General features: G+C 37.9%; 1 protein-coding gene across 6 annotated transcripts in view; it reads left to right on the top strand.

Moving 5' to 3' along the window:
• qkia (QKI, KH domain containing, RNA binding a) overlaps positions 1-27,687 on the top strand; it is a 118,327-nt gene that overhangs the window by 5,373 nt on the left and 85,267 nt on the right. For all 6 annotated transcript variants that reach the window (XM_051646988.1, XM_051646991.1, XM_051646986.1 and 3 more), the window contains exon 2: positions 23,317-23,459. In XM_051646988.1, coding sequence (XP_051502948.1) covers positions 23,317-23,459 — 143 coding nt within the window. The remainder of the gene's footprint in view (positions 1-23,316; positions 23,460-27,687) is intronic.

Consider the following 27,687-nt stretch of genomic DNA (forward strand, 5'->3'; position numbering starts at 1 on the left):
TCAAATGTTCATCTGTTAGGTGGGATAATGAACAGTCCAGTGGCCATTATTGCAAAATAATCCCCTGCAGTCAGAGTGACTGTACATTTCCTGTTGTTAGGTTTAACAGCAACCACTAGCTGATTGTGCAATCCCTAAATCACATGATGATTGCAGATCTACTCTTAGCCCGTTTCAGCTTGCTGTATGCCTTGGAAGGTGTAGAGTTCAGGAACTTCTGGAGTTTTAGCAGCAGTAGCTCTCAGTGCCAGCAGGGAGTGGTTGTTTTAGGCGGAGAGCTGTGGGAGCCCCTCAGCGCCTTACAGCATCTAGTTTAATTAGCTAGATCCATTAGCTCAGGTACGGCTCGATCCGAGGTGCACTAGAGTGAGTGTGGATAGTTTTATTCTCTCTATCTTTGTTTCTCTCTCTCTTTTTCTGTGTCCTGCTGTGTGGTGATAAATTGGATGGCAGGAAGAGGTTGACCGGGTTAGCACAGGGAATGGAGGAGTCTAATTTTTGTTTCTCCCCCTTTCCCCCCAGTGGCACTCTGGGGTGTTTGTGTGTGCGTGCTGGCCCTTGGCTCGGCCCTTGTGTGGCCCCTGATAAAGTCATGTCGGTGTGCGTCAGGCTGTGCCCCGTTATCAGGGGGGTCTCTCTTGTGAGCACTGAGTTCTTATCAGACTCGGCTCTGCCAGCACTGCTGTCTGCCTGACACCACACAGACACCAGCACACACCCTCAAGTTTTCAGTGAAGAATTTATATAGGTGGGTTCTAGTTTAATGGGCCAGTTGTGGCATTTGTTCATTCAGCACAGTTAATCTATACATTTTTCACTTATTGGGCCAGGTCACAAATTTAGTTACAGAGACCATAGCTTGGAGTGTGATTAGACTGAAGCTGATGCAATGATTCAGACATGGTCACGACTCCCTAACTACCATGACATATTCACACTCATATGCTCCCCGGAGGAGAACAGCAAGGCTTTCATGGGCCATCTCGTACAGGAAGAGGCCAGTTCAGTGTTTTTGGAAGGGGAGTGTTTTTCTCTCAACAAAAAGCAAAATATTTCCAAGAGTCGTGCTTTTAAAGCATGATGCGGTGTCTGTAGTTCTAATTTGCTTGGGAGAATCTGTCCAGGAGTGGTTAGTTCTCTCTCTCTCTCTCTCTCTCTCTCTCTCTCTCTCTCTCTCTCTCTCTCTCTCTCTCTCTCTCTCTCTCTCTCTCTCTCTCTCTCATATGCTGGGGGAAGGGCCTCACCCTTTCACATTCCACAACTGCCTGAAATATCTCCACACCCCTTCACAGTCCTCTCTTCATGCAGATTCTTTTCAGTTTTTTGTTTTTAACTTTTTTTTTTTTTTTTACAGTCAGCAGCTTGGAGACACTGTATTTGTCTTTTGTGTTTTACTGTTTTCATCGATGTCTAGAGAGAAAAGGAGTTCTCTCTAAATGAGTAACAGAGGAATTGTTTGGCTAAATCAGACAGCAGTATTCCTCTAGTCTCTCATTAAGCCATCGAATCCATCCAGTGTTTGTTCTCTTAATGCTTTAATTAGTCGTAATTATGATTACTCTCGCTTTTTTTATTTATTTATTTATTTTTTCACTGCTGGAAATGGTCCTTAAATTGATCTGTGTGGACTGTGGTCTCAGCCGTAGGTGGTTATGTTTGATTGTCTCACCCCGTGTTTTCAACTCTTCAACTCTGATTCACTCTCAGCAGCAAATAAGCAACACTGCAGGTTTTATTTCACTGCAGAAATCTGTGTCTCCAAACCAAAACATGTTGTTTTTTTGTTTTGTTTTTTGCTTGTCTGTTTTAAGTGTATTACCTAATATTGGGCCAATCAGAGCGTGCCTTGTGGGAGCACACAGATGTCATTGTGCTAGATGTAGGTTGTTTGTCTGCATCTCTTTTACAGTAAATTGTCTGACTGATTCCATTCTGGTTGTTTTTCACTCGCATCATCCCGTGTTCCTGTTTCATTATAATTCTTGTTTTTAAATATAATTTTTCTCTCTATCTTTCTTGTCTCTTCCTGTAATTCCTCTGTACACATGCACAGGGTAGTGTTCCAGAACACAGTTTTTAGTTTTTCCTTTAAAGAGCTCCGGCTCTGCTTATTCCACAACGAGAGTGCTTCTGTATTATTTTTGTATAATTCAAGGGCTGCCCCCAACCAAAGATTTTCCTAGTCGACTTGTAGGCGTTAGATTAAGCCATTAGTCAACTAGTTGTCCCACGTTTATGATATTAATTTAATTACTTATATTTTTTGGGGGGCATCAGAATATGGTTTGAGTTCCAGGGCTGAGAAAGAATGTTATAAGTAACATTGCTAACACTGTTCTGCATTACAGACAAATACTAAACTGTAATAATGAGCCTTTAAAATTTATATTTTAAAAGCGCACATGAAGCGAGCCGCAGCGACACTGGCAAAAGCGGTAATGATTCTGAATGTGTCGGAAAAACCAGCAAGGAGTCTGTCTGAACATTTTGTTAATTTATAGAGAAATGCACATTAGGGTTGTGCCGACAGACGATGATCTCGGGGATCGATGATGGTCAGAGTGATCACCAATAGCTGATGCCTTTGTCAAGATGATATTTGGCTCGTTTTCCCATTAATGTATTAAATTATTATTATTAATATTAGGCTATTATTATCAAATTATTATTATGAATAATTTGCCCGTAGAGAGCAACGCTTGAAATACACTTTATTATATTAAGACCATATGACAGAAAAGCCATCTGTGCATGTCTAATGCACTGTTTGTACATGCGTATGTAAAAGGTTCTCACTCTTTCTTTGTTTCCGTCTTCTGAATTTTTTTTTTTTTTTGCTTGAACAGTTTCATCTATGAGTGCTGCAAATGACCTCAGACATCTCAGCTCAGGAGGTGCTTTGAGTTCCATTCACTTTATTTCCACAGAGCAGTTCCTTGTGACCACAACTCTGCAGCCTATAGCCTACATCTGTGATTAAATCATAAAATAATACAAAAACACGTTCACCTCGAACCATGATTTATATTTCAGTGATTATTATCATCATATAATTATTTTTACATTTATAATTGTTTTTGTCTTCATTTGTGTAAGTAATTTTCTGCCTTCATTATTTTAATTGCTTTTTCATTTAGTTTGGGGTACAATTTAAATTTAGAAATGTATTTGATTTAAGTTTTTCATGATTTAAATTTTTTAAATACATTTTATTTTCAATGCAAAATCACTAAAGCAAGAACATTCACCGATCCCTCTGCCCGGGGGTTACCGATGTAATTGGATATTGCTATATATATATATATATATATATAATATAATATCTTGTGAAGGAGGGAACAAAAAAATTTATTCACACACATTTTCCTGGATAACGAAATACCCGTCCGGTAGAGAATACACAGATGAAGTAGGTTCTTTTCCAAAGAGATGTTGCCCTTCACAACTGTTGTAAAACCATCTTTCAAAAAGTTGAACTACACACATTTTAATTGCACTTCATTTTTTTTCCCAGTTTCATTTGAATTTTCAGATAAAACAAATAAAAAATAAAGTTCAAAATTTGAAATTAAGGTGTCTTGCTTTATTGTGTAGGCTTAACATTAACCCTGCTTAACGAAAATTACCCCATAGTATCTAGCGTCCAACCAGCGGTAAAACTGGTGGTCGTCGGTTTCCTGTGGATTTAAAAAAAAAATAAAAAATTTTTTGCGACCAATCAAAACTTGGTCGACCAAGACTCTTCTCATCGACTAATGTTTGGTCTACTATTAGGGGGCAGCTCTATATAATTCCGTCATACTTTGCGATCTACATCACCTGAAGCTTTTTGGAAAGTTTAGAGTGCATCTGGACTGTGAGCTGTGTTTTCTTCCTCTCCTCAGTCAGGCGCGAAATGCAGTGCTGCTCTCACGCGTCATCATTAGAATTTGTGTTCTCATGTTACGTTAAATGAGATGAAACGACTATTCGACAATGAAAATTTTTGTAGACAGTTTTTTTTAATGTTGATGTTGTCGATAATGCTGACTAATCACTTCAGCCCTACAGGTAATGTCATTGAATTTAGAATTAAGTGAAAAGTCACATCATGCTTGATCATCATCGTTTTCATGATCGATCATTGCTGCCACATCCGAGTACCCGAGTACTCGTGCCCATCCCTACTTACAACACATTCAAACAGCTGTTTACTCCAGACAGATGACACTGTGTGTGTGTGTTAGCTTGTGTAGTCTGTGTGTGTGAAACACATAAACATTGTAAACACTGAAGCTTATGGTCACCTGTTATAATTTTAGCATTCCTCTACAGCCAGCTGTATGTGAGTGTGTGTGTGTGTGTGTGAGAGATTTCTGTTGCGCTGTTGATGTTTCCATCAATTCTCCTGTCATGCTTAACAGAGAAGCCGCCACAGTCCTCTCATGCTTAACAAAGCTTTGTCTGTCTTTGTCTGTAAGCTCTTCGTTACAGTGCTGCATTTGTGCACGATTAGCTCTTAAATGTTTCAAAAACAAGAGCATCATAGGATAGGAAGAATATGTCACAGCTGTGCTTTGTGGGTAGGGTTAGTGGGGTCAACACAGCACTGAACTGATTGATTGTGTGCACAGAGAGAGCGATAACAGGGTCGAACTGAACAGGGAGGCGGAAAAGAGAAAAACATGGGATGACAAAAAGTTTGTGTTGTGAATGAGGTCAGCCTGCATGGAGGGGTGTCTGTGTGGTTTCACAGGGTGTCTGTTCTCGGACAATGGGTTATTGTGTTTAACAAAACCCCCTCCCTCACACACACACACACACGACATCACTGCCCCAGTGTACAGGATGTGACTCTGTTAGAGTTTCCTGTTCAAGTCTTTTTTGCATCACCAGTGGGACCAGCACAGTGCTGATTGTAAGAGGTTTACCATGTACACACATTCTGTAAACTTCCAGCAAACAGTAGCTACACAAAGAGGCTACAAATGAATTTGGCTTTATGACTGAAGTGGTTTAGGTAAGTGCGATATGAACAAAGCTTGAGTGTGTGCGCATGCAGTGTACATGCCAGAAATACAAATACGTAGATGCAGGCGCATTTGCATCCTAAGTACACAGTCCTGATGATAGTGACCTTAAATTGAATGTGTTGGTACTTGTTGTTCCAGTAGCATGTTGACAGTTAAGCTTGACTAACTTTAATATGCTCAGCAAGTTTTCTCTGCCCTGACAGTAGTTGACCTGAAAGTGAAAACTGCCCCATGATGATAGTTTGCCCTAATTCCCGCTGTAGCTGGAAGCACTTGCGTTTATTAGGTTTTGTTTCAGGACCCAGATTTCACATTGGACATCAAGTGGCGACCCAACATAATCCCGCACATTTTTTTTATTTTATTTTTTTTAAACAAACGTAGGCCTAAACAGGGCTTTCGAGGATGAGGGCATGTCACAAAACCTGTCCAAGTTTGCATCTGACTAATTTGGCTAATTTTGAGTTTGATTGGACACGCAACCTTTGACGTCAACAAAAAATGTTATGGGAAGCATTTTCTAATACCCTTTAAAAGTTAAGTGTAATTATGTTGCTATTCAAACAATGCACAATTTTATGGTTAGTTGCATTTTATTGTTTGCATTTAGCATGGTTTATTTATTTTTTTTCTCAGACCTGCTGTGTGCAACCCAATGTGTTGAGAACCACAGATGTTTTTTCTGCCAAAGTCCCAGTGTATTTTCAATGGCAAAAAATCTGTGACCTGTGCAAATGTGTCTTTTTGGCTCTTCCACCCATTTCTGTCTATTGTCACCCTATTGTCACCAATGGGCTGCATCCGTTTTCTTGTAACTAAAGACTCACATTTTAAGTCTACAACGGTCTGTCTGTTTGCATTAGTCAAGCTTAGCCTGCACATGCTGCATTTAGTATGTTACTCATTTTTTCCATACTTTTCTGTTCTTTTCCTTAAGACCATTACTTATAAGCTCGTGGAAGACAACTCATCATGACAGCTAGTCAGCTACTGAGTCAACGTTGTGATTCTGTTTTTTTCCTCATGCACAGTGATAACTTCTGTTTTCTTGTTATGCATATGTGTGTTTGTGCTGGAGAGAAGACTCACCTCTCTGAAATATTTTCTCTGACCATTGAACGCTGGAGTTTTAATCTCTCTCTCTCTCTCTCTCTCTCTCTCTCTCTCTCACACACACACACACACACACACACACACAGTATTGCTGTAAATATGTGTTTTTATTTTGATTGCCTTATGCAGCCTAATTTAAATTACTGAATCCCTTGAAAGCACTGCTCTCTGATTGGTGCTTTGGCTTTTTGAAGCAAAGCTTCACAACAGAATGCACTGGTTTTATGAACTGGTTTTATACCTCTACAAATCTATACTGCATGTCTGGAAAGGTGCTTGATAAATATCTACCTTCTCCCTCTTTTCATAGGTTTCATTTGGTGTCATGGGTGGCACAGAATAACTAAACAATTGACTTCACAATGAAACTTTTGAATGGAGTGAGAAATGAGTTCTGTAAAATACTCCTATATCACACTCATTCTGTGTGTATTAAAAAGGTTTGAAATATCTTCAAAGTAGTGGCTGACAGTCTCCTTCCTGTCGTACATTGCCATGTCTGGGCTTGTCTGGGAGCTTCTGTTGTTGTGGTGCTGTTACCCAGAATGCTTTGCTGTCATCACTGCTCTGGTGAATGATGGCACTTTGTGTTGTCTGCCATCCAGTGTCTCGAGGCATCTCTTATGAGATCAGTTACATGAAACCAGCACCCTGAGATCACACTTGCTCTCTCTCTTTCTCTCTCTCTGGCTGGTGTAAATGGTCCCTGTCATTGGCTGCCTTCATTTCCTGTTAATTAAAAGTGGAGGAATGCAGCCATGCCACTTCATCTCTCACTGATAGAGGATAGGAAAAATGAAGCGACGATAAGGAAGAGTAGAACAATGCAGACACACGAGCCAGCAGTTTCCTCCAGAACTAGCTTTTGACCATCACATCAGAGAGGAGAGGACCTTCACTAAACCACAGAATGAGATTGGTTCTGCTCTCGTTCACAGTAGTAGTACTAACATCTGTTTTTGACACTAAAGCTGCTTGAAGCTTAAAGGGTTAGTTCACCCAAAAATGAATATTCTCTTATGATTTACTTTAAGTCATCCCAGATGTGTATGACTTTCCTTCTTCAGCAGAACCAAAGTGATGATTTTTATAAGCAGATTTCAACTCTGTTTGTCCACACAATGCATGTAAATGAGTGCCATCAGTCTGCTGGCTGTTTGATGGTCCAAAAGGAATATTTAGGCAGCATAAAAGTACTCCACACAAATCCAGTCGATCCATTAATGTCATCTGTAGCAAACCGATAGGTTGTTTATAAGAAACAGCCCTAACAACAGGTATGGAATAGTAAACTTACATAGACGTGAAATAATGTAATTTAATGAGCTGCAAATTGACCTCCTATTTCATAAATTCCAATGGCTAAACTCTCTTGTGTATGACTACAATTTCAACTAGAGTATTTAAACTACACTAAATGTAGTAATAAAAATGACACATCAAATATCAACTTCATTAGAACAATCAAAAATGCAATTAAAAAAGGTGTCCTTCTTGGACGATAGACCAAATGTCAGTGTTTCAAAATGCCACGATAATAAATTAATAGACCTATATATGACCCCCCCCCAAAAACAAAAAAATAATCTGATACATTTAAAATACAGAACTGATCAGGGCATCGAATTTTAGGCAAAGGCCTCACCACTTTTAAATTAAATGTGTTTCAAATGCCAGCTTGTAATCTGCTGAGTGACAAAAGAAAAAAGGTGCTGCAAACAGTAAATAATAATAAAAATAGGCTAGATATTTCAGACAAAAATGGCATAATCATTAACGCATCAACATATTTTTGTTCAGAAACAAAAGCTATATGTTTAGGAAGGAGATGCGAGCGAAGCCTGTTGACGCCTGCCGCAGAAAACACTCTCTCTCGGCTGGGACAGACTCGGAAGGAACAGCGTGAGACTCATTCATACACTATTGGAGAGTGTTCTGGTCGGGGTCTATGCAGTGATCTTTGTCATATATATCCAGCTCTGTAGGTCGGCTAAGCATGTTTGAGTAGTATTCTTCGCCATAACAAAAATGCATTTGACGGCTGTTATCGCTTTTCCGTTTCCTTCAACACCAGATGAAGATTCTACCCCTGACTCTCACATCCTTGACAATCTCAGCAATCTTGACATTTAGCAAATATTGCATTGTACTACATCAGTTTTCACTTTTGTGAAACTTGTCCACGCAGCGCTTGTTTTCCCGTGACGTGACTATTGCTAACAGTTTAGCGCCTGCAGCAAATATGAGGTAAACCTTCAGATGTATGAAAATATTGTTTATGCTGTACTTTGTTAATGCTATTTGTTATAGTATTTGTGATTAGAAAAAAATATTTAAACTACAATAATTCCAGTATTAACACACGATCTTAAATATAATTAAATATTAAAAAGAAAAAGAAACTTATTTTTTATTGTTTAAAAATTACTAGGCAACGTAACTAATAGACTAGTCAGTTGATGAGCGACTAGTCGACAATTCTTGCACATCCCTACTATTTGCACTGGGGTGTTAATAGCATATAACAATATTTGCACCATGGTTTAAATAGCATCTGCCTTATGTTTCTCATTTGTAAGTCGTTTTGGATAAGTGTTTGCCAAATGATTAAATGTAAAAGGAAATTACTTGCGCAGCTTCATTCATTATAAGGGGAGTGATCTATCATCACTTTTAGAGCTCTACCTCTCAAACTTACTGTTAGTTGGCATAAATTTCATTCATCTACCAGAGATGAGATGTGTGCTACAGTTGTTAGTACTGCACATACTCAGTCTCGCTTCATTGCTGCGGTTCATGCGTCCATTTGTGGTTGCATTTTCGGAGATCAAAACACTTACATTTTTGTTAGTTCAGGCATCCAGCCATCGAACAACATGGTCCACATTTTAATAATGACATTTTATGACAATTGTGTTGAAGTTTAGTAACGTAAACCATGTTAAAGTTGCTATGAATGAAGCCTCCCGCTATTGTTTTGAATTGAGTTTTTACACTAGCAGGAATTGTTCAAGGGACAAAGACGTCAGTTCCATAAACCAACGAAATGTCCTATCGCCTATTAAGAAAAACTTTAATGTTAACTAGTATACTAGATAATGTAGCAGCAAAATTAACAGAAATTCCAGTGAAAGACTTCAGTAGAAAAGAAGCCAGTTTTCTTTTGCACAAATGTTTCATTTGGATTAAAGGATTCAGATCTCTCTTTTTTTTATTTAATTTATTTTTCTTTCTTTTTTTTTTTTTTAAGATATCAGTCCACTTTTCACACAGTTATTTTTTGGAACCCAGTCAACTTAAATATTGTAATTTATAGATAAATTATAATGATGATGATAATTTATTATAGTAATATTATTCTCATCCTTAGTTGGGCTGGACAAGCTGCTCAAACAGTGGAATGTTTTGATTATGCCACAGAGCCGCACTGTTACACTTTAAGGTGAAATCAACCTACAAATAACTTAGATGTATCTGCAAAAATAATTCGAATTTTGAACAATTTACACACATTTGCATTATAACACAGCATTTGCGTAAATTCAGTTTTAAAGCAGAGATAATAGGGAACCACAATGACTTTTTTTTTGTTTTTTGTTGAAATACTAAGCAAGTTTTTGTTAGCATGAATCAGGATATAGAGGGGTGTCCTGTCGAGGAGGAAGGAGATGATTGGTTATCTGCTCATAGCACATTTCTGACTGGTTCTTTCCTTCCTGCTTGAGTATTCATGAACATTCTTCCTGTCATTGTTTATCAAGTTTACTGCATTCTCTCCCTCTGTCTGTGTGTGTATTTGACCCATGAGAGCATTGCTTAGGAATGAATCGAAAAGATAACCAAGTTTATCATCATCTGCATATTCCTCTTTGATAAAAACCATGATGAGTAACCTGCTTGACCTCCATTCATGGTAAACTTGCAGGATTCTCTTGTCCTAACAGTCACATACTTTGTCTTTCTCGTAGAGCAGATCAGGAAGTCTTAGCACACAGTTGATGGTCTGTTAAAACATGGATGACTTTTCCTTTCTGAACCAGTTCAACATCCTCTGTTTACTTCCATTTAAACTCAGTTTTTCACAATTCCTGACATTTAATCGTAGAAAACTTTCCCTGTCTTAGGTCAGTTAAGATCACTATTTTAAGAATGTGAAATGTCAGAATAATAGTAGAGAGAATTATTTATTTCAGCTTTTATTTCTTTCATCACATTCACAGTGGGTCAGAAGTTTATATACACTTTGTTATTATTTGGTATCATTGCCTTTAAATTGTTTAACTTGGGTCAAACGTTTTGGGTAGCCTTCCACAAGCTTCTCACAATACATTTTGGCCCATTCCTCCTGAACAGAACTGGTGTAACTGAGTCAGGTTTGTAGGCCTCCTTGCTCGCACATGCTTTTTCAGTTCTGCCCAAAACTTTTCTATCAGATTGAGGTCAGGGCTTTGTGATGGCCCCTCCAATACCTTGACTTTGTTGTCCTTAAGCCATTTTGCCACAACTTTTGGAGGTATGCTTGTGGTCGTTGTCCATTTGGAAGACCCATTTGCGACCAAGCTTTAACTTCCTGGCTGATGTCTTGAGATGTTGCTTCAATATATCCACATAATTTTCCTTCCTCATGATGCCATCTATTTTGTGAAGTGCACCAGTCCCTCCTGCAGCAAAGCACCCCAACAACATGATGCTGGCACCCCCATGCTTCAGGGTTGGGATGGTGTTCTTTGCCTTGCAAGCCTCACCCTTTTTCCTCCAAACATAACGATGGTCATTATGGCCAAACAGTTCAATTTTTGTTTCATTAGACCAGAGGACATTTCTCCAAATAGTAAGATCTTTGTCCCCATGTGCACTTGCAAACTGTAGTCTGGCTTTTTTATGGTGGTTTTGGAGCAGTGGCTTCTTCCTTGCTGAGCAGCCTTTCAGGTTATGTTGATATAGGACTTGTTTTACTGCAAATATAGATAAAGTACTTTGCAAAAGTTTTAGGCAAGATGTTTCACGAAAACATTTGTCTTAAGATGGTTATTTATATCTCCAGCTTTAGTGTGTCAAATAGACTCCCAAACATTACTTTTGCAAATAGAAAAGATTAGAATAGAAGAACAGGGCACCCTGCAAGAGATGGCATTGCCCCCCACTGAACATCGAGTCAGTCTGGGATTACATGAAGAGACAGAAGCAATTGAGACAGCCTAAATAGATAGAAGAACTGTGGTAAATTCTCCAAGAAACTTGGTACATCCTATCTGCCAAGAACCAAGAAAAACGGTGTCCAGGTGCACCTAGGAGAATTGGGGCTGGTTTAAAGGCAAAGGTGGCCACACCAAATATTGATTTAAAAAAAAAAAAAAATTTTTTTTATGTGTACTGGACTTTGTATGACATTAAGTGATACATGAAAACTGTGGCATTATTTTTGAAGACATCCTCACAATGCAACATTTTTCACAAGTGCCTAAAACTTTTGCACAGTACTGTACTTGTCTACCTGTTTCCTCCAGCATCTTCACAAGGTCCTTTGCTGTTGTTCTGGGATTGATTTGCACTTTTTGCACCAAACTACGTTCATCTCTAGGAGACCGAATGCGTCTCCTTCCTGAGCGGTATGATGGCTGTGTGGTCCCATGATGTTTATACTTGCGTACTATTGTTTGTACAGATGAACGTGGTACCTTCAGGCATTTGGAAATTGCTCCCAAGGATGAACCAGACTTGTGGAGGTCCACAATGTTTTTTTTTTTTTTTTTTTTTTTTTTTTTTTTTTTTGAGGTCTTGGCTGATTTCTTTAGATTTTCCCACAATGTCAACCAAAGAGGCACCGAGTTTGAAGGTAGGCCTTAAAATACATCCACAGGTACACCTCCAATTCAGTACATCTCCTATCAGAAGCTAATTGTCTAAAGGCTTGACATCATTTTCTGGAATTTTCCAAGCTGCTTAAAGGCAGTTAACTTATGTAAACTTCTGACCCACTGGAATTGTGATATATTCAATTAAAAGTGAAACAATCTGTCTGTAAACAATTGTTGGAACAATTACATGTGTCATGCACAAAGTAGATGTCCTAAACGACTTTCCAAAACTATAGTTTGCTAATGTTAAATCTGTGGAGTGGTTAAATGAGTTTTAATGACTTCAACCTAAGTGTATAAACTTTTGACTTCAACTGTACATGTACAGATGAATTACATTCTACAAGTCTTATGGCGAATTAAGTTAATTATTTTAAATGTGTAAATATTATTAGTTTTTCTAATCTTTGCCATTACAACCTGTTTAATTTACATCTGTTCTACGTGTGCATGCGCGTGCGCATAGTGTCCCAGGCCACACCTGTCCAGTCCTGAAAACAAACCACAATATTGAGTTGCCATGACATAAACAGGTTTAGCTTTTCGACTGAGCATGTGTGTGAAGAAATATTGCAGCTTTGAGCCTGAAAGCTAAAACACCCCAAGAACTGACCAGCTGTCCACCCTCTTTAGAACACCATGTTCAAGATTCTGAAATGCTTCTCGACTCAGTTGGATTGTTGAATTCCCATTTGCAGCATATGGGTTGGGTGCAAGCATAATCTGCAGGCTGTGGTTTAGACTCTGCCTGCGCCCTGCTGGGCAGCCATTAAACCACCGCAGTGACTGTTGTGCTCTCGTCCTGAATGATAACCCAAACCCACCCCCTCCCCAACAGCTCTACTCTATAACCCTGCACCATATCATCAAGTGTGACAAGCCTCCCTGCTAAATTTAGCTCTTCATAATGGCTCTGCGGAAACCTGGACTGCAGCAGGACAATCTGGGCAGTGTTATTAGTTTTAGATTTTTAATTTGGTTTTAATTTCTATTTTATATTCAATTTGTCATTACAATTTAGTTTAGTTTTCGTTAGTTTTAGTTTAGTTTTTTTTCTCAGAGTTTTTGTATTTTCAGTTTTAGTTTTTTAGTATTTTTTATGGCTGCCAAAGTTGAGCGTTTACTGGTGTAATTTAAAAAGTCTAACATCATTACAGTTCTCACATCAGTCTTGTGTTCTATCTAGTGCTATTTTTCATGTTTAATGTGAATTGTAAATGTTGCAAAATTTATATGGTGAAATTTGGGCAAATTGACAAAAGATATTTAAGCTTGATCCATATTGTATCCATATATATTTCCTTATAAATCATTACTAAACTAATCTTTGGGGAGTGAACAATTTATGGGATTGTTCACCCAAAAATGAAAATTCTCTCATCATTTACTCACCCTCATGTCTTTCCAGATATGTATGACTTTCTCTCATCTGCAGAACACAAAGATTTTTAGAAGAATATTTCAGCTCTGTAGGTCCATGCAATGCAAGTTAATGGGGTCCAAATCCTTGAAGCTCCAAAAAGCACATAAAGGCAGCATAAGTAATCCATAAGACTCCAGTGGTTAAATCGGTGTCTTTAGAAGCGATATGATAGGTGTGGGTGAAAAACGGTTCAATATTTAACTCCCTTACTAATGTAAATTTTGACATCAGCAATCTCTTTAGCAATCATGATTTCAAGCTTGATTATATTTCCCAGTGCCATCTAGCACTCTGCGAACTCTACTAGTAAGTGTAATCGAGCTTGAAATCATGATCGTTCCTGTAGACTGCAATTGCAAGATGTACAGTGAAAAAGGAGTTACATTTTGGTGTGTTCTCACCCAAAACAGATTAAATCACTTTAGAAGACATTGATTAAACCACTGGAGTCTTATGGATGACTTTTATGCTGCCTTTATGTGCTTTTTAGAGCTTCAAGGTTTAATGTTATGATGTGAAAGTGTAGAAGAAAATATAAAAATTAATTTCAAATATATATATTTCCTATAGAATAATTTTTCCTCTGTCTCACTTTACCAGTAGGCCCTGCTGCTTAAAAACATCTAGGATTTGGTCAGAAGAAGGTTCTACTTCCCAGTATTGAATATTTCTTAATTTTTGCTCTTTACTAAGGTAGAATACATCCTAAGCTTTCTTCAAAGGTATAATGTTGTCATTATAATAGTGTCAAGAAAATAAAAGTTCTAAAATTGTCCCACTTTGCCCATATTCACCATATTATGTCTAAAACTAAAATTAATTCAAGATCAAGATTTTAAGTTAGTTTTAGAGTTATGAAAAAGTGTTTTAGTTTCAGTTTTTTCCATAAATTTCAGTTTTTATTTTAGTTAATGAATGATTTTAGTTTTAGTTTTCGTTGGCTATAGTAACACTGAATCTGGGAATGCGCAGGGGGATGAAGGAGAGATCGGAGTGTGTGTTTGGTCAGGGATCAGGTTTATTCCAGTTCTGATGTCCAGCTTTCTAATCTTTTAATCCTCAGTCTTTCTGATATCCTATAACTCAAACACCTGTTTTTGCTGGCTGGGATCTCTCTCAGTATGTCCGATATGGCTACATGAATAATCTTTTGTGACCTGTTGGTTGGTGGACCTGTTGGTGCTCTCTTCCGTCTCTGGAATGTTTTTTTTTTTTTTTTTTTACCGTTTTATCCAACTGATGACGTGTTGAAGATTCCAATACTGTGTGTGTGTGTGTGTGTGTGTGTGTGTGTGTGTGTGTGTGTGATGTCATGGTGATGCTTTTATGGCAGACACAGTCAGATCTGTTTCTCTGTTTCCACAGCGATCTCTGGCCTGAACTGAAATGCTCCATTTCCCCATCAAAATGTGTCTCGTGTGTGAGAGAGAGAGTGTGTTTTGTAGTGGGTCTCCTTTTGAGTCTTTGAAGGGTCTTTTGTTAGTGAAGTGTGGGTGAACTTAAAAAAAAAAAAATAATAAAAAAATAAAAATAAAAAAAACTGATTGATTTTCATCTAGGCCTGTTGCGATTTATTAAATAATTGTCTGATCACTGTTATTTGAGAACCATGATTATTGTGCACTTTAAATTCCAATCACATTTTACTATCCAAATAAGGTAATGAATGGCGCGTTTGAGTGTCTTATTTGGTGGTCGACCGATATGGGTTTTTTAATTGCTGATGCCGATATCTGGAGGGCAGGGTGGCCGATAGACCAATGTAATGCCAATATATCACACAATTTAATATAGTAAATAACATAAACATAAAATTGCTAAAAAAAAATAAAAAAATTATAAACTCTTATTTAGCACTATATTTACTCAAACTTTGTAAAAAATAATCTAAAAAAAAAATTGTATTTTAAATGGTAGATAGCAGTTTCTTCTGATTTCTGTTTAGTCATCAAATTTTAATAATTAATTTGCGCATGAAGAAATTGTTCATATATTTGAACAGTACACACAGTAGTCCAGCAACCATGGATGGCATTTTCTCATAAAAGACACAATCAAACCAATTGTACATACATTACATGGTGAATAAGACATTTACTTATAGCACACGTGAAGTGCTTTTACTTTGAAAGTTGCACTCTTGCATCCAGCGCTAGCAGCAATCCCCTGACAGTTTAAACGGCCTGGATCGCCTGCTTGGATTGTCATGGAGTGACCCTCAGGATTTGTGAATCGGAGGAACTTTTGATCCTGAAGTTTTGATTCTGGCTGACCGAATACATGCTTCAGAGGAAGATATTAGATGAGCGCTCGAAGGGAAGAAAACGTCTGCATATTTGCAAATTTTATATAATGTAATTTTTATTGATATTTGTCTTTTATCATTAGAAAGGAAAGTTAAAAGTGACAGGGAACTGTTGGAGAGAGGGCGAATGAAACAGGTGAGCACTTTAACATTATGAGCTCAAACGCGTCTGCCGCGGCTCTGATATTTGGACATTTTATCGGCTGATAATGAAAGTCAGAATATCGGCTGATTTATCGGCCTCTGCGATTTATATCGGTTGACCACTTATTAATCAGTATTATTAAAGCTTAAGTATGTAACTTTTTCTGTGTTAAAATACTTTGTCCTACCCAGCCTTAATATGCCATCGTGTTACCACAATAATAGACAACGAAGCCTCATTCATGCAGTCCCCTGAATGTGCAGAAGTGCACAAGCTCATGATGTGTAGAGCGCTCATGCGTAACACATTAGTTATCGTACTGTTATAGTCCTAAACTAATCATGAAGGAACCTCCATCATTAAGTGGAATCTGAACCAGAATCATCAAATTTGTAAAATTGTTTTTTGGGTATGTCGAAAGTGCAGTTTGTTTCAGGCGAACAGGAATGGGCCTTAACCTCCTCAAGTACCGCACTTTCTGCATTCCCAGAAACTCAACGGAACAGAAGGTTCATGTAGGCAGAATGAGCCAGTAGTGTCTTCCAGTAGATTCTAGGATTTGATAGGAGTATTGTAGTTTGATTTCTGTTAACTGATTACTTCTGCCTTGGTGCATGGTGGTGCCAAGCAAAGAAAATTCTGAAAGAGAGGCAGAGATTTTTTTTCTTCTGCATTTGATGCCTTTTACTTTTTCACCTCCTTGCTTTCCCCACTCTCAGAAGCAGCATTTATTTTTTATTCTTTCCCAACAGGCAGCCGGTGCACTGCCCAAAATAATGAATATTTATTTATAAAATTTGTTTCAGCTCTAATATTTACAGAAGGCAGTCTCTGTGAAAAATTTGATTCTCAGAGCAGTTTTTGCTTTAGGCCTCTAGTCATGTAAAGGGAGAATCTGCAATGAGTTTGGAAAATGTCATTACCCTGAGACCATTCAATGCCATCTGGCATTATTTAAATGTTAACCTTACAAGATTTTCTTTCATTTAAGTCAGAATAGATATTGTTCTCTATAGACCATTTCACAGACTGTTCGTTGGTGACGTCAAGTGATGTCACTGTTCCGTGAGCTTTTCCTGCTTGTCAAAACAGAGACCATTTAGCAGAGACGGGCCACTTCTGTTAAAATGAATGGAAGAAATTGGAACGCCCAACGACAGCCAACAGTCAACACAAAAAATACAGCCTCATCACCGCTGCCTTTAAACACAGCGCGCCTCTTCTCAGGAGACCGGTCTACCTGCTGGCATCATCGTGGGTCCAGGAACGGAGCGGTGAGGGTCCGTTGCGAGTTACATGCTTTGCTGGATCCGCACCCCCTAGTGAAGCCGGCACCACGCGCGCCTTGGACCAATAAAATTTGACTGCTTATTTAAAATGTACTTTTATTGTTATTCCCCATTCAAGAAGATAGGAGCTGCACTGTCATGATGCTTGTTTACATAGAAAAAAAGCTGCATTCCAAAAATGGCCGCAGAGTTTATAGACTTGCCTTGAAAAACAGATTTTGTTGAAAGGATCCGGAAATATGTTTGGACCTTTCTAGTTCATTTGTTTTTGTTTACATTCTTGAAATGGTCTGTTCTACCATTTTTCAGTTATTGTCTAGTGGGGACAGGGACATACAGCACCTTGTATGTATTTATGTAAATTAGCCTACAGAATCAGTTTATTTACTAAATACCTGTATCTACATTTCTTTAGTGTTTATATGCAATTATGTATTTGTTATAACGAGTGTGTATTGTGTATGATATGGAAAAATCTTGATTGCTTCAAAACAATTTCAGAAACTCTCACATATTGTTCCTTTGCAAACAAGCTCCCATCACCTGGTTTTGACAAGTTGTTTAATGTCGGCAAAATATTTCTCTGGAAGAACCGTATTTATGCTGCTGGTAAATATTCTCCCAGGCAAAACGTGAAATGCTGTGCTGAATGCACTGTATTATGGTTTGAGGCAGAGGATATTGTTAAATAAAGGTGTGGGCATTTGATAAGTTCAAATTAGCACACTCTCCAAGGGTCCTATCTCAAGAAAACCATTCTCTCCCCCCCCCCCCCCCAAAAACCTCTCTCATTTCTCTGGAAACTTTAATGTAGAATTGAAATATCTGTTAAGGTAAAGTTGTATGCAGTTTCTGTAAAGCAGCAAATGCATTAAGCAGAAATCTTCTAGCTGCAGCGTCTAGCTGTGCTTTGTGATAGCTAAAGTGCATTGCATCAAAGTGGAAAAACTTGTACATCAGCATACTTTCATCTCAAGCACCTCTCTCTTTATTTTAATCTTTAAGAGCTTTGAGCACTCTCCACTCTTTTGTGTAGCGTCTACTAAAGTAGTAGTGAAATCACTATGTTTTTCAGACTTTCACTGTTCACTCATCTTCATTCTTCCGTCTTCAATTTAGGGCTTTTTTAACTTTAGAAAAATGAAAACCAGACCATTCAAACCATATTTCATTTGGCTGTGTTCTTGTGCACTATATATTGAGGTTAAAGAGTTAGACTAGTTCATCCAAAAATAGAAAGCTCAGTTATCATTTACTTGCACTCATGTTGTTCCAAAGCCGTATGACTTACTTACTTCCATGATACACAACAGGAATGATGCTATGAAAGTGAATGGCAACTGGGGCTGTAAGTCCCTAACATAATACGTAACATCTCTTTTGAATATTCCACCGAAGAAAGTCATATTCATTTGGAGCAACGTGGGGGTGGGTAAATGATCACATAATATATTTTTGGATTCACTGTCCCTTTAATACATTTTTTTTTTTTTTTTTTTTTTTTATATGCGCTTCAGCATTGCGATTGGCCCACAGACTGCACTGTGTAAGAAATTTAATTTCAGTGACTTTTTATTGGACCAGTTCATTCCTGCTTACAGTTATTACTGTAAATGTCTGCCTCATACCTTCTAACAACTATCAGTCCACATTCAGATGGATGCTGGTGTTACTTTGCTGAAAGCAGCAGGATTCACGGTAAGAGTGCTGTCTTTGCATCAGCCTTTTCATGTCCACCTCAACCCTTTTATTCTGATACAAGAGCCAAACCTGTATTCCCTGTGGACTGCCACCTCTGTATGCCACTGATAGCATATATGTATATGTGTGTATGTAAAAAGACCATTGCAAAATTATCAGTTTCTCTGGATTTACTATTTATAGGTATGTGTTTGAGTAAAATGAAAATGTTTGTATTCTATAAACTACTGACAACATTTCTCACAAATTCCAAATAAAAATATTGTTATTTAGAGCATTTATTTGCAGAAAATGACAACTGGTCAAAACAAAAAAATGTCATGTTATCAGAACTCAAATAATGCAAAGAAAACAAGTTCATATTTTTAAATGACACAATACTAAAGTTTTGAAGGGGTGAATAGCCAATTCCCTTTTACTCTTACAATTTCTTATATTTTATCATCCTCATTTATTATATTCATACATTTTCTATTTTCCTTTTACAATAAGATGCAAGTAACATGTATGTCATCTGTGAGACACTGGCTTGTAGGCCTCTCCAGGTCTCCGTCTAACCATTAGATGACCAGGTGTTGGACAAAGCTGAAAATTGGACTTAATCCAGTCCACTACGGTCTAATCCTTATGGTTTTTGCAAACCTCAGCCAGGCTCTTCTTTGCTTCTCATTGATTAAGGGCTTTTTTTTCTAGCTTTGCACGACTTCGGCCCTGCCCCTAGGAGCCCGTTTCGAACTGTCCTCGCCATGCACTTCACCCCAGCTGCTTTTTGCCATTCTTTTTGTTGGTCACTTGATGTCATTCTACAGTTATTGAGTGACATTCCAATGAGTTGGCGGTCATCCCGGTCAGTGGAGAGTCCTTTTCGCCCTCTGCTGGTCTGTAGCTTTGTTGTCCCCAATGTCTGCTGCTTGACCTTGGTCTTATGAACGGACGTCTTTGAAATTTTAAGGATGGAAGAGACCTGACTCCCACTGTGTCCCTCTGCCAGTAAAGCCAGAATTGAACCCTTCTTTTCCTCACTGAACTTTTTCTTTTCAAATCTTTTGGCATAGTTAATAGTTATTTTTTGATTCCAATTTCTTTTGAGGTACTACTAGCACTGTAAGTGGATAGTGATGACCACAGCAGTGGTTTTTATTCTTTTCCTCGTTAAATGAGATTTGGTTCAGGTGATCACCTAATCAGTATCTCCTTAAGTAGAATGAGGTGTGCTTGTTTTGGAATTCAACAGACACTGGAATGGAATGGCTGCCATACATGTTGAGATGCTGATTTAAGAAAAAATTGGAGTGGTGTCTCAATTTTTTCCAGAGGGGGGTGTGTGTGTGTGTGTGTGTGTACTGGTATGCATGTATGTACTGTATGTATATACTGTATGTATATAATGAAACCATGTATATGTATATCTCTACTGTGGTGGTAATGCTACTTACAAATTCTCAAACATGAGGACATGATTTTTTTTTTTTTTTTTTTTTTTTTTGACGACAGGCTAACAGTGAAAAGGCTGAGAGAGTTTTCTCTGCAGACAACCTATGATTCAGGTTTCAGGATGTTTAACCTTGTTTACCTGCTCACTGGCTGTGAGGAAGATTTTGTTTTTCAAGTGTGCTCTGTCCCTCTTGCTTTCCGATATTGTCTATGATGTTACAGCAACTAAGGTTGTCTCTCTCTTCTATAAACCTGCACTTGTTCCTCCCTCTCATTTCATATCTATCTCTTACACCCATTGTTACTTAAAATATTTTTTGTTGGGGTGGGAAATATTTATTTGATTTTGAAATGCAATAGCTTTTGCAACGCCATTGCAAAAATAATTTAGATTCATCTCAGGGTGCTCTAACACTAGCACTTGGTGCACACCCGAGTTTGAATTACGTCAGAGTTTAGGGTGTTGTGAACGCTGTTTTCCGAACTCGGGTGCGCACCCGTGAGTCGCACCCATGTCCACTTGAAAAGGTGGTCTGGGGTACTGTTCGCTGCTGATGTGAATGCAATCGTACCAAATGGTGGAAGTGAACTGCTATTTATGGCGTATAATTCCTGATCATAATTATTACGGTTTAATGCATTTCTCATACCTGCTTGTCCAGATAAATCCCCTTCAGAAAGCAGCTCTCATTCTTCACATCTCTCGCAACGCATCTGTGGGCTCACAGCAGACAAACGCTAATATTCTCTACATCATTACACATTCAATGCATCTGTGGCAGACAAACATAATTGTTGTTTTGTGCATGTAAAGTTTTGTTGGTAAATCCAAAGAGATTAAATTAAATAAGGCAAAGCTGATGTCTTCAGTTGTTGCCTAGATACAGTGGTAAAGAGCTGCCGTTTGTACTCATGTTGATGATGTAATTGGACCATGGTTCGGACCCAAACATTATGATGTGAACTGAGACCAGCAGGGGAGGGGGAGGAAATAAACTCTGGTTCGGTCCAAGCAATCAAACCAAGTGTGAAAGCACCCTTAGTTTTTTGTAGTGGTGCAGATATTTTATGCATTAAGATGGCTTGCCCATTAAGCCTTTTCTGTGCAACAATTCTACATAAAAAAGCCATACTAAAATAGATCTGTTTTTACATGCCAATGGAAATAGAAAAAGCACTAATAATAATCAACAATCAGAGGCAGCTATGTGGCTTTTGTTTTGTGTAAATTAAATTCTGAATCAGATACCTGAAACTTTGTTGTTGTCAATCAGTCTTTTTTTCAGAGTTCATGGTGCAGAACACTTTTTGATGTTTATATTTTATTTAAGATGACCCTCATGATCCATTGTTTCATAATTACATAGTGGCCTGTAGTTTATTTATGGGTCGTAGACCAGGCAGTACATTTCTGTCAGTAAAAGGAACTGCACGATCGTCATCAGCATGCCTATCAGACTGGTCCCATATGAGTCACACAACACAGAACCATATGGACCCTGCTTTTTCAAAAAAACTGACCTCGGGCCAACAGCCGGAACAATGAGTGATTGTGGGGCTCAGTGTCTTACTTAATAGACCAGGATCTGAGGTCACTGTTTCACCTCATTTCTGCCTCATCCCTTATTTGTGTTTAAACTGCGACCTCGGTGCTGGCAAATAAGATACTTAACCATTAGGCTACCTACGGCAAGGGCTTTGAAATAAGGACTAGTTTGTGCATTCTAATGGTCTGTTTTCTCTTTCTCTCTCTTTCTCTTCTTTCTTCTCTCCTTTCTTTCTCTCCTTTCTTTTGTGGCATTTCAGTGTGCCTCTCTTGTTGAGCCAGAGGACAGAAACACTTTAGTTTCTATTTTTCTTCTTTCTCTTATATTAAAGAGCATTAAAAGTGTGCTCTTTCAGCTCATGCAGACTTGCAGCTCTCTTACTCTGGAAAACCGGAGAGAGATCCTTTTGTACTCTAGTGTGAAGGAAGGTGTAGGGAGAGATGGAGAAATGGGTGGAGGAATATGAGGTTGCTTTCGGGTCAAGAGAGAGAAGATGGATTTCATTCTGTAAATGTGACTGAAATACTCAGTTGTCACCTCCTCTGGGGCTCTGTGTGCTTGTGTATGAGAAGATGAACTGTGTTAAAGGTTTCAGCCTTACATGGTCCATGAGCTTCTGTTGTTCTGATTTTGGCATTCCCCCCAGTTCAAAGTTCGAACTGTCAATCTCGGGGTTGTTTACGATGTTGCGATGTGGCACAATGTTAAAATCCACACACAAGTGACTCTGCAATTTGCCGTTCACTTTCTTTCTGTGTTCTTTTCATTTCTCGACCAAATAAAGTGCCCAAATGTTTTGAAACCAAATGTTTTTGAAAATGTGATCCAGGTGTCTACATCTGACCAACAGGCCATTGAAATAAAGGAAACCGTGTTGGATGTGTGTGTTTGCAGCGCTGGGAATCCGTTTTGCACTAAAACCTAGTTCATACACACACACAATGCCCAAAAATGCTGTTTAGATATGCAGCTCACTTGGGTTTGAACTTGAAACGCAACCTCTATGTGCTTCTGGGAGGGAATGTTTGATCATGAAGGGACGCCATTGTGTGTGTGTGTGTGTGTGTATGTGTCACAGGAATAGTGTGACAGGAATGGACATCCTGAGCTTAATCATGTTATGGTAACAGCAGTTTAACCTCATCTGGGGTTGCCAACTATTAAAGAGTCTGTTTAACAGGAGCTTTCTGCAGCTCCCTGGGCACAATTCTTTCTTGAGTTCCTGTTACTGTAGAATTTAAAATAGAAAAATAGAATTAAAAATTTTTGTTTTTCTCATGAGCTTTAGCAACATAGGATTTGGGTAAATAAAAATTTGTTCGAATTTGAAGTGTGTGTGTGTGTAGTGTTTTAAGCAGCTCTACATGCTTTTGGTTTGATATGTGTTGAAATGTAAGAACTAATTGAAAGAAAGCAGCATTTCATGCCTATCTGTGTTTTTCTCTCTCTAGCCATCTCTAATCGGTTTGTTCTTTTTGTTTGTCTGCAGAGATAACCAGAGTGAGGAAAGACATGTACAACGACACAGTGAACGGTCTGGTGGACAAGCACCCACTGGAGTTACCAGAGCCAGTGGGATCCATCATACATCTGCAGGAGAAACTCTTCGTACCAGTCAAAGAATACCCAGATGTGAGTCTTAAACCCACACTTTTGTACAGTATGCCTTTTGATGCCCCTCTACCTTTTTAAAACGTTGCAAAAGCGATTGGCTGATGCAATAATGACAGGTGATTGACAGTTACAGTGTCTGATAAACTGGAAAAGTGTGCTTTCTTTTGAGAGGTTTGGTCCTGGTTCTCTAACTAGGGACAAATGAAAAACTTTGAGTTGGATGTAAAAAAAGGCCTCCATTTTATTCCAGCAGTAGTAGTTTTCCAGTAGCATGCCCATACTAGTAGCCGGGAATTGTGCAGGAGTAGTCTTTAAGTTGCAGATAGGTTGGAATCTTTTGGAAGTGTTGTATGATTTTGAGAAATTTGAGTGAGGTAGGTTAATGCACACACTTGTACAAAGATGTAGCTTGTCTCATGCTCATGTCTGACATTTGTCATAAGCAGCTTTTTCACTGTCTCCAACATTCGCATATGAATGTCGTACTTATCCCCATAGTGGCAGTCTTGATGAACTGTTGTTTTGCTCACAGTGGATTTTATTAATTGAGGGAGTAGCAACCAAAGATTTACCTCAGAATGACATTACTGTAGCCTAGTTTCCATCCACTTTTCGCGCTATTTTGTTATCGACAAAGTGAAAATGCGTAAAAGTTTTGCGAAATTTGCCGTCTTCTGCCTGTTTCCATTCAAATGGCCTTTTATCGATAAAAATGGTGTGCGTGATGACGTCATACCTAAAAAAAACAAAAAAAAAACACGTACGTTTTGGTTAAGCGCAAAATAAATCTGTCCTGAAGCCGTTTCCATTCAGACATGTGTGTTTATCGCATATTTGCCTCCCAGATGTCCCTAATTTTTTTTCTCCCGAATGTTGGTAAAATGGGGAGAGTATTGAGACAGTTTATTGAAATGAATCGGCTTACTCTTATTATAATTTCACAAATAAATGCAATCAGAAGATGAGGAATTACAATCAAAAGGGAGCAGTTGCCCTTCTGATAGGACTGTAATTTTGGTCCTGATGTTGCGCCTATCGCAGGTTTCCACCGGTTCCGACCCGAAAGCAAATCGTCATGGCCCTGTTCAAGCTGGCAACCTGCACCAAGTAGTGGGGGAAACTTTCAGTTTTAGTATAAGGATCATCCATCGATGTGTATATGCTGTGTGCACGGCTATTAAAGAGAAACTGATGCGGTGTAATTTCAGGGTTTACATATGACACATTCCTGATATTCAATAGGCTATTTTGAACAATCATCTAATCTAAAGCATTGCCATCTCAACTGCATTATGTCCCGCATATTTGTCCAGCAACTTTTTAACGACTAACTGAACTTGATTATCATCTAAAATTAATTTGTGTCATAATGCAATGTACATTTTCTGAAGAAGCTCAGCAAATGCAATCTGAGGTAAAGAGGGTTCGATTTAAAATATTTAAAAGTTTTAAAAGGTTCAAAAGCTCATTTTCTGAAAGTGAACTCTGCAATGGACAAATAGTTCTGATAGTTTATAGTCTAGAAAAAAAGTCTAGAACATTCTGAATGTCATTCAGCTGACTTTTTTCATCTACAGAACAGGGTAAGACTAATTAAAGTTTGTGTAAAGAAAAGGCATATATATATATATATATATATATATATATATATATATATATATATATATATATATATATATATATATATATATATATATATGTGTGTGTGTGTCTAAAAATAATAAAAAAAATTGTTTGGTAATTTATTTTTTTAATTTAATGCTTTTTTCATTTGGTAATTAATTAAATTGAATACAGGGAATTTTGCCGGCATTTTTCCAAAAGTAAGATAAACAATAATTAAATAGAATTGGGCTATATGTTAGTGTTCCAAAAAAGCACACTGATGCTTTTCTCCTAGTATTGTGTATTTATTTTAAATTTAAACATCTTTGTGCACAGAGATTATATGTTTTTTGTATTGTGGGCTAATTCCGTGACTGCTGTCTATTATTTTGAATGGTGTGGAAAAGCAACTTTAATAAATAAACAGATGTCTACCGCAATTAAATTAATCACAAACAGTGGTCATTCATTTGTTCGATAGGAGATATTTGTGTTGGCACTCTGGAAGTGTCATGTTTGCAGTGATCAGATCTTTATGCCGTTTAAATCAATCCATAATCACGTACAATAAATTGGATTTCAAGGACGTATACCTTGTCGTCATGATAAATACAGGCTAACGATTGGGGCAAATTCTATCATGTGACACTATATTATTGCGTTAATGCCAATTTTCTCGACAAAAAGTGTTTCCAACCAGTTTTTCGCAACATTTCAAGTATCGACATAAAGTTTATGCTCTAGAGTTAAACAGAAAAATATCATGTTGACACAATTTTAGCGACAATATGCGTTTCCATCAGCTTTATTTTGATGCGCTGAAACTTTTTCTGCAAAAAATCCTTGGATGGAAACATAGTTTGTGTGTGATTTTGTTGAGCAGATGAAGTAATTAAATAAAATTCAGGATTAATATTCACCTAGTATTTAATATTCATTATTACTGTCTTTATAGTTAATATTATGATAAGTAACATCAGCAACAGCCATAATTCAGCAAATATAAAGCAGAAATTCATAGATGTGATTTTTAATATGTAGGTTTGCATGTGCAGAATTAAATGCCACATTTATACATTTAATTGCACATTTACTATAATAAAAAAGCTTTTTGTGCTAAATTTGCAGTGTAAAAAATCATTTCTGACTTCTACATTCATAATTTTCCAAAATACAGACGTAGCAGTCGTTAGTATAAATTTTAGGTCCAAATCCTTTGATATATCTCACTTCGCACTGTTAGTTTTGCATGAATGCATCACGTCTGGTCGTGTGGTCGCATACAGTCTAGTCGCACGAGTTTAAGTATTTCAACGTAGCCAAAGATCAGATCCGAAAATGTTACATCCTGAGACGGTCGGAACCTCACGCGGCCCCCGTGTGACTCTCCATTGGAAAGGAATGACTTCCGGTCTATCATTTGTCGGATGCAGTGAAAAGGCAGCTCTATTCAGACACGAACACCCGGATTCTTCTGCTAGGATGACGAGGAAGGGGAGGAGAGAGAAAGGGGGTCAACAGCATGAAATGCATTTTCCCTCTGATGGCCCTGAAAAAGGCAACCCCATCAGTCCCAATGGACCACACACACACACACCTGCACTTTTATGTACCTTAATGATTACTGCTTCCTGAAGAAATACGTTCACCCCTGTATGACCCCTTAGACTGTGTGTTACAGTGATTTCATTATGATTAAGGGATATTGTTTGGCATGATGCAGAGTAAAAGCGAAAGCAGTGGTGACAGCAATATGGCATGTTCAATAAATTAATAATGATTAAAAAAATGTTTTAGGCCAAATAATGAAGTTGATAAGCATATATACAGTATAGGCCGTTTACAGTGTCAGTAGTAATGAAAGATCATTATTTGAGCAAATTATGTACATATTCAAGTAATATTCAGCTGATGGTCACTGTATATCGGCTATTTTACAATAACTTTTAATGGGGCTTATAAAGAGTCTATTGAACATTGCAGTCAGAGCAGTTTAATAATTTCTATAGAGTGCAACGGTCTGGTTAAGGAAGTAAAAATCCCATTAATTTATCCCACAGATGAATTGATTTTCAACGATAACTTATAAACCTTTAGAGGCAGACCTACCGTGAGCTGCGAGGTTGTTCATTTATGATATATGCTTCCGTTGTAGCATATGTCTGCATTTTCAAATTCATTGTTTAAAAATCGTATTTGATAGCGGAATTCAGAGTAAGCTTCACCAATCAGAGAACCGCATCCAACAAAGCCCACGAAACATGCCTCAGAGCGACCGTCCACTCCCTTGACTCACTGTGTATGACGTAATTGACGTTTCACCCTTAAACTACTTATCTATTTGTACATATCAGAATATTTTGCAAGAAACTTAACATATATTGTTCCTATACTTACCAACAACCTAAAATCAATAGTTTTATACATATTTCCATAGTTTTTTATTCAATGACATCATTCGCAATGCTTCATGGGATTGTAGTCCGTTCCCTCATGAAAGACTGTAAATACACAGCCTTGTACCTTGGTCTTTTTGTCCAATTGTCTAGTACTTTTTTTGCCTCAAAACAAAGTTTTTGATTTTGTGATTTACCTTGGAGCTGGTTGGTTTAAGGCTTTCAGCTCTTATGATGGATTTTAT

The sequence above is a fragment of the Myxocyprinus asiaticus genome, chromosome 20, assembly GCF_019703515.2.
Source record: "Myxocyprinus asiaticus isolate MX2 ecotype Aquarium Trade chromosome 20, UBuf_Myxa_2, whole genome shotgun sequence".
Lineage (NCBI taxonomy): Eukaryota > Metazoa > Chordata > Actinopteri > Cypriniformes > Catostomidae > Myxocyprinus > Myxocyprinus asiaticus.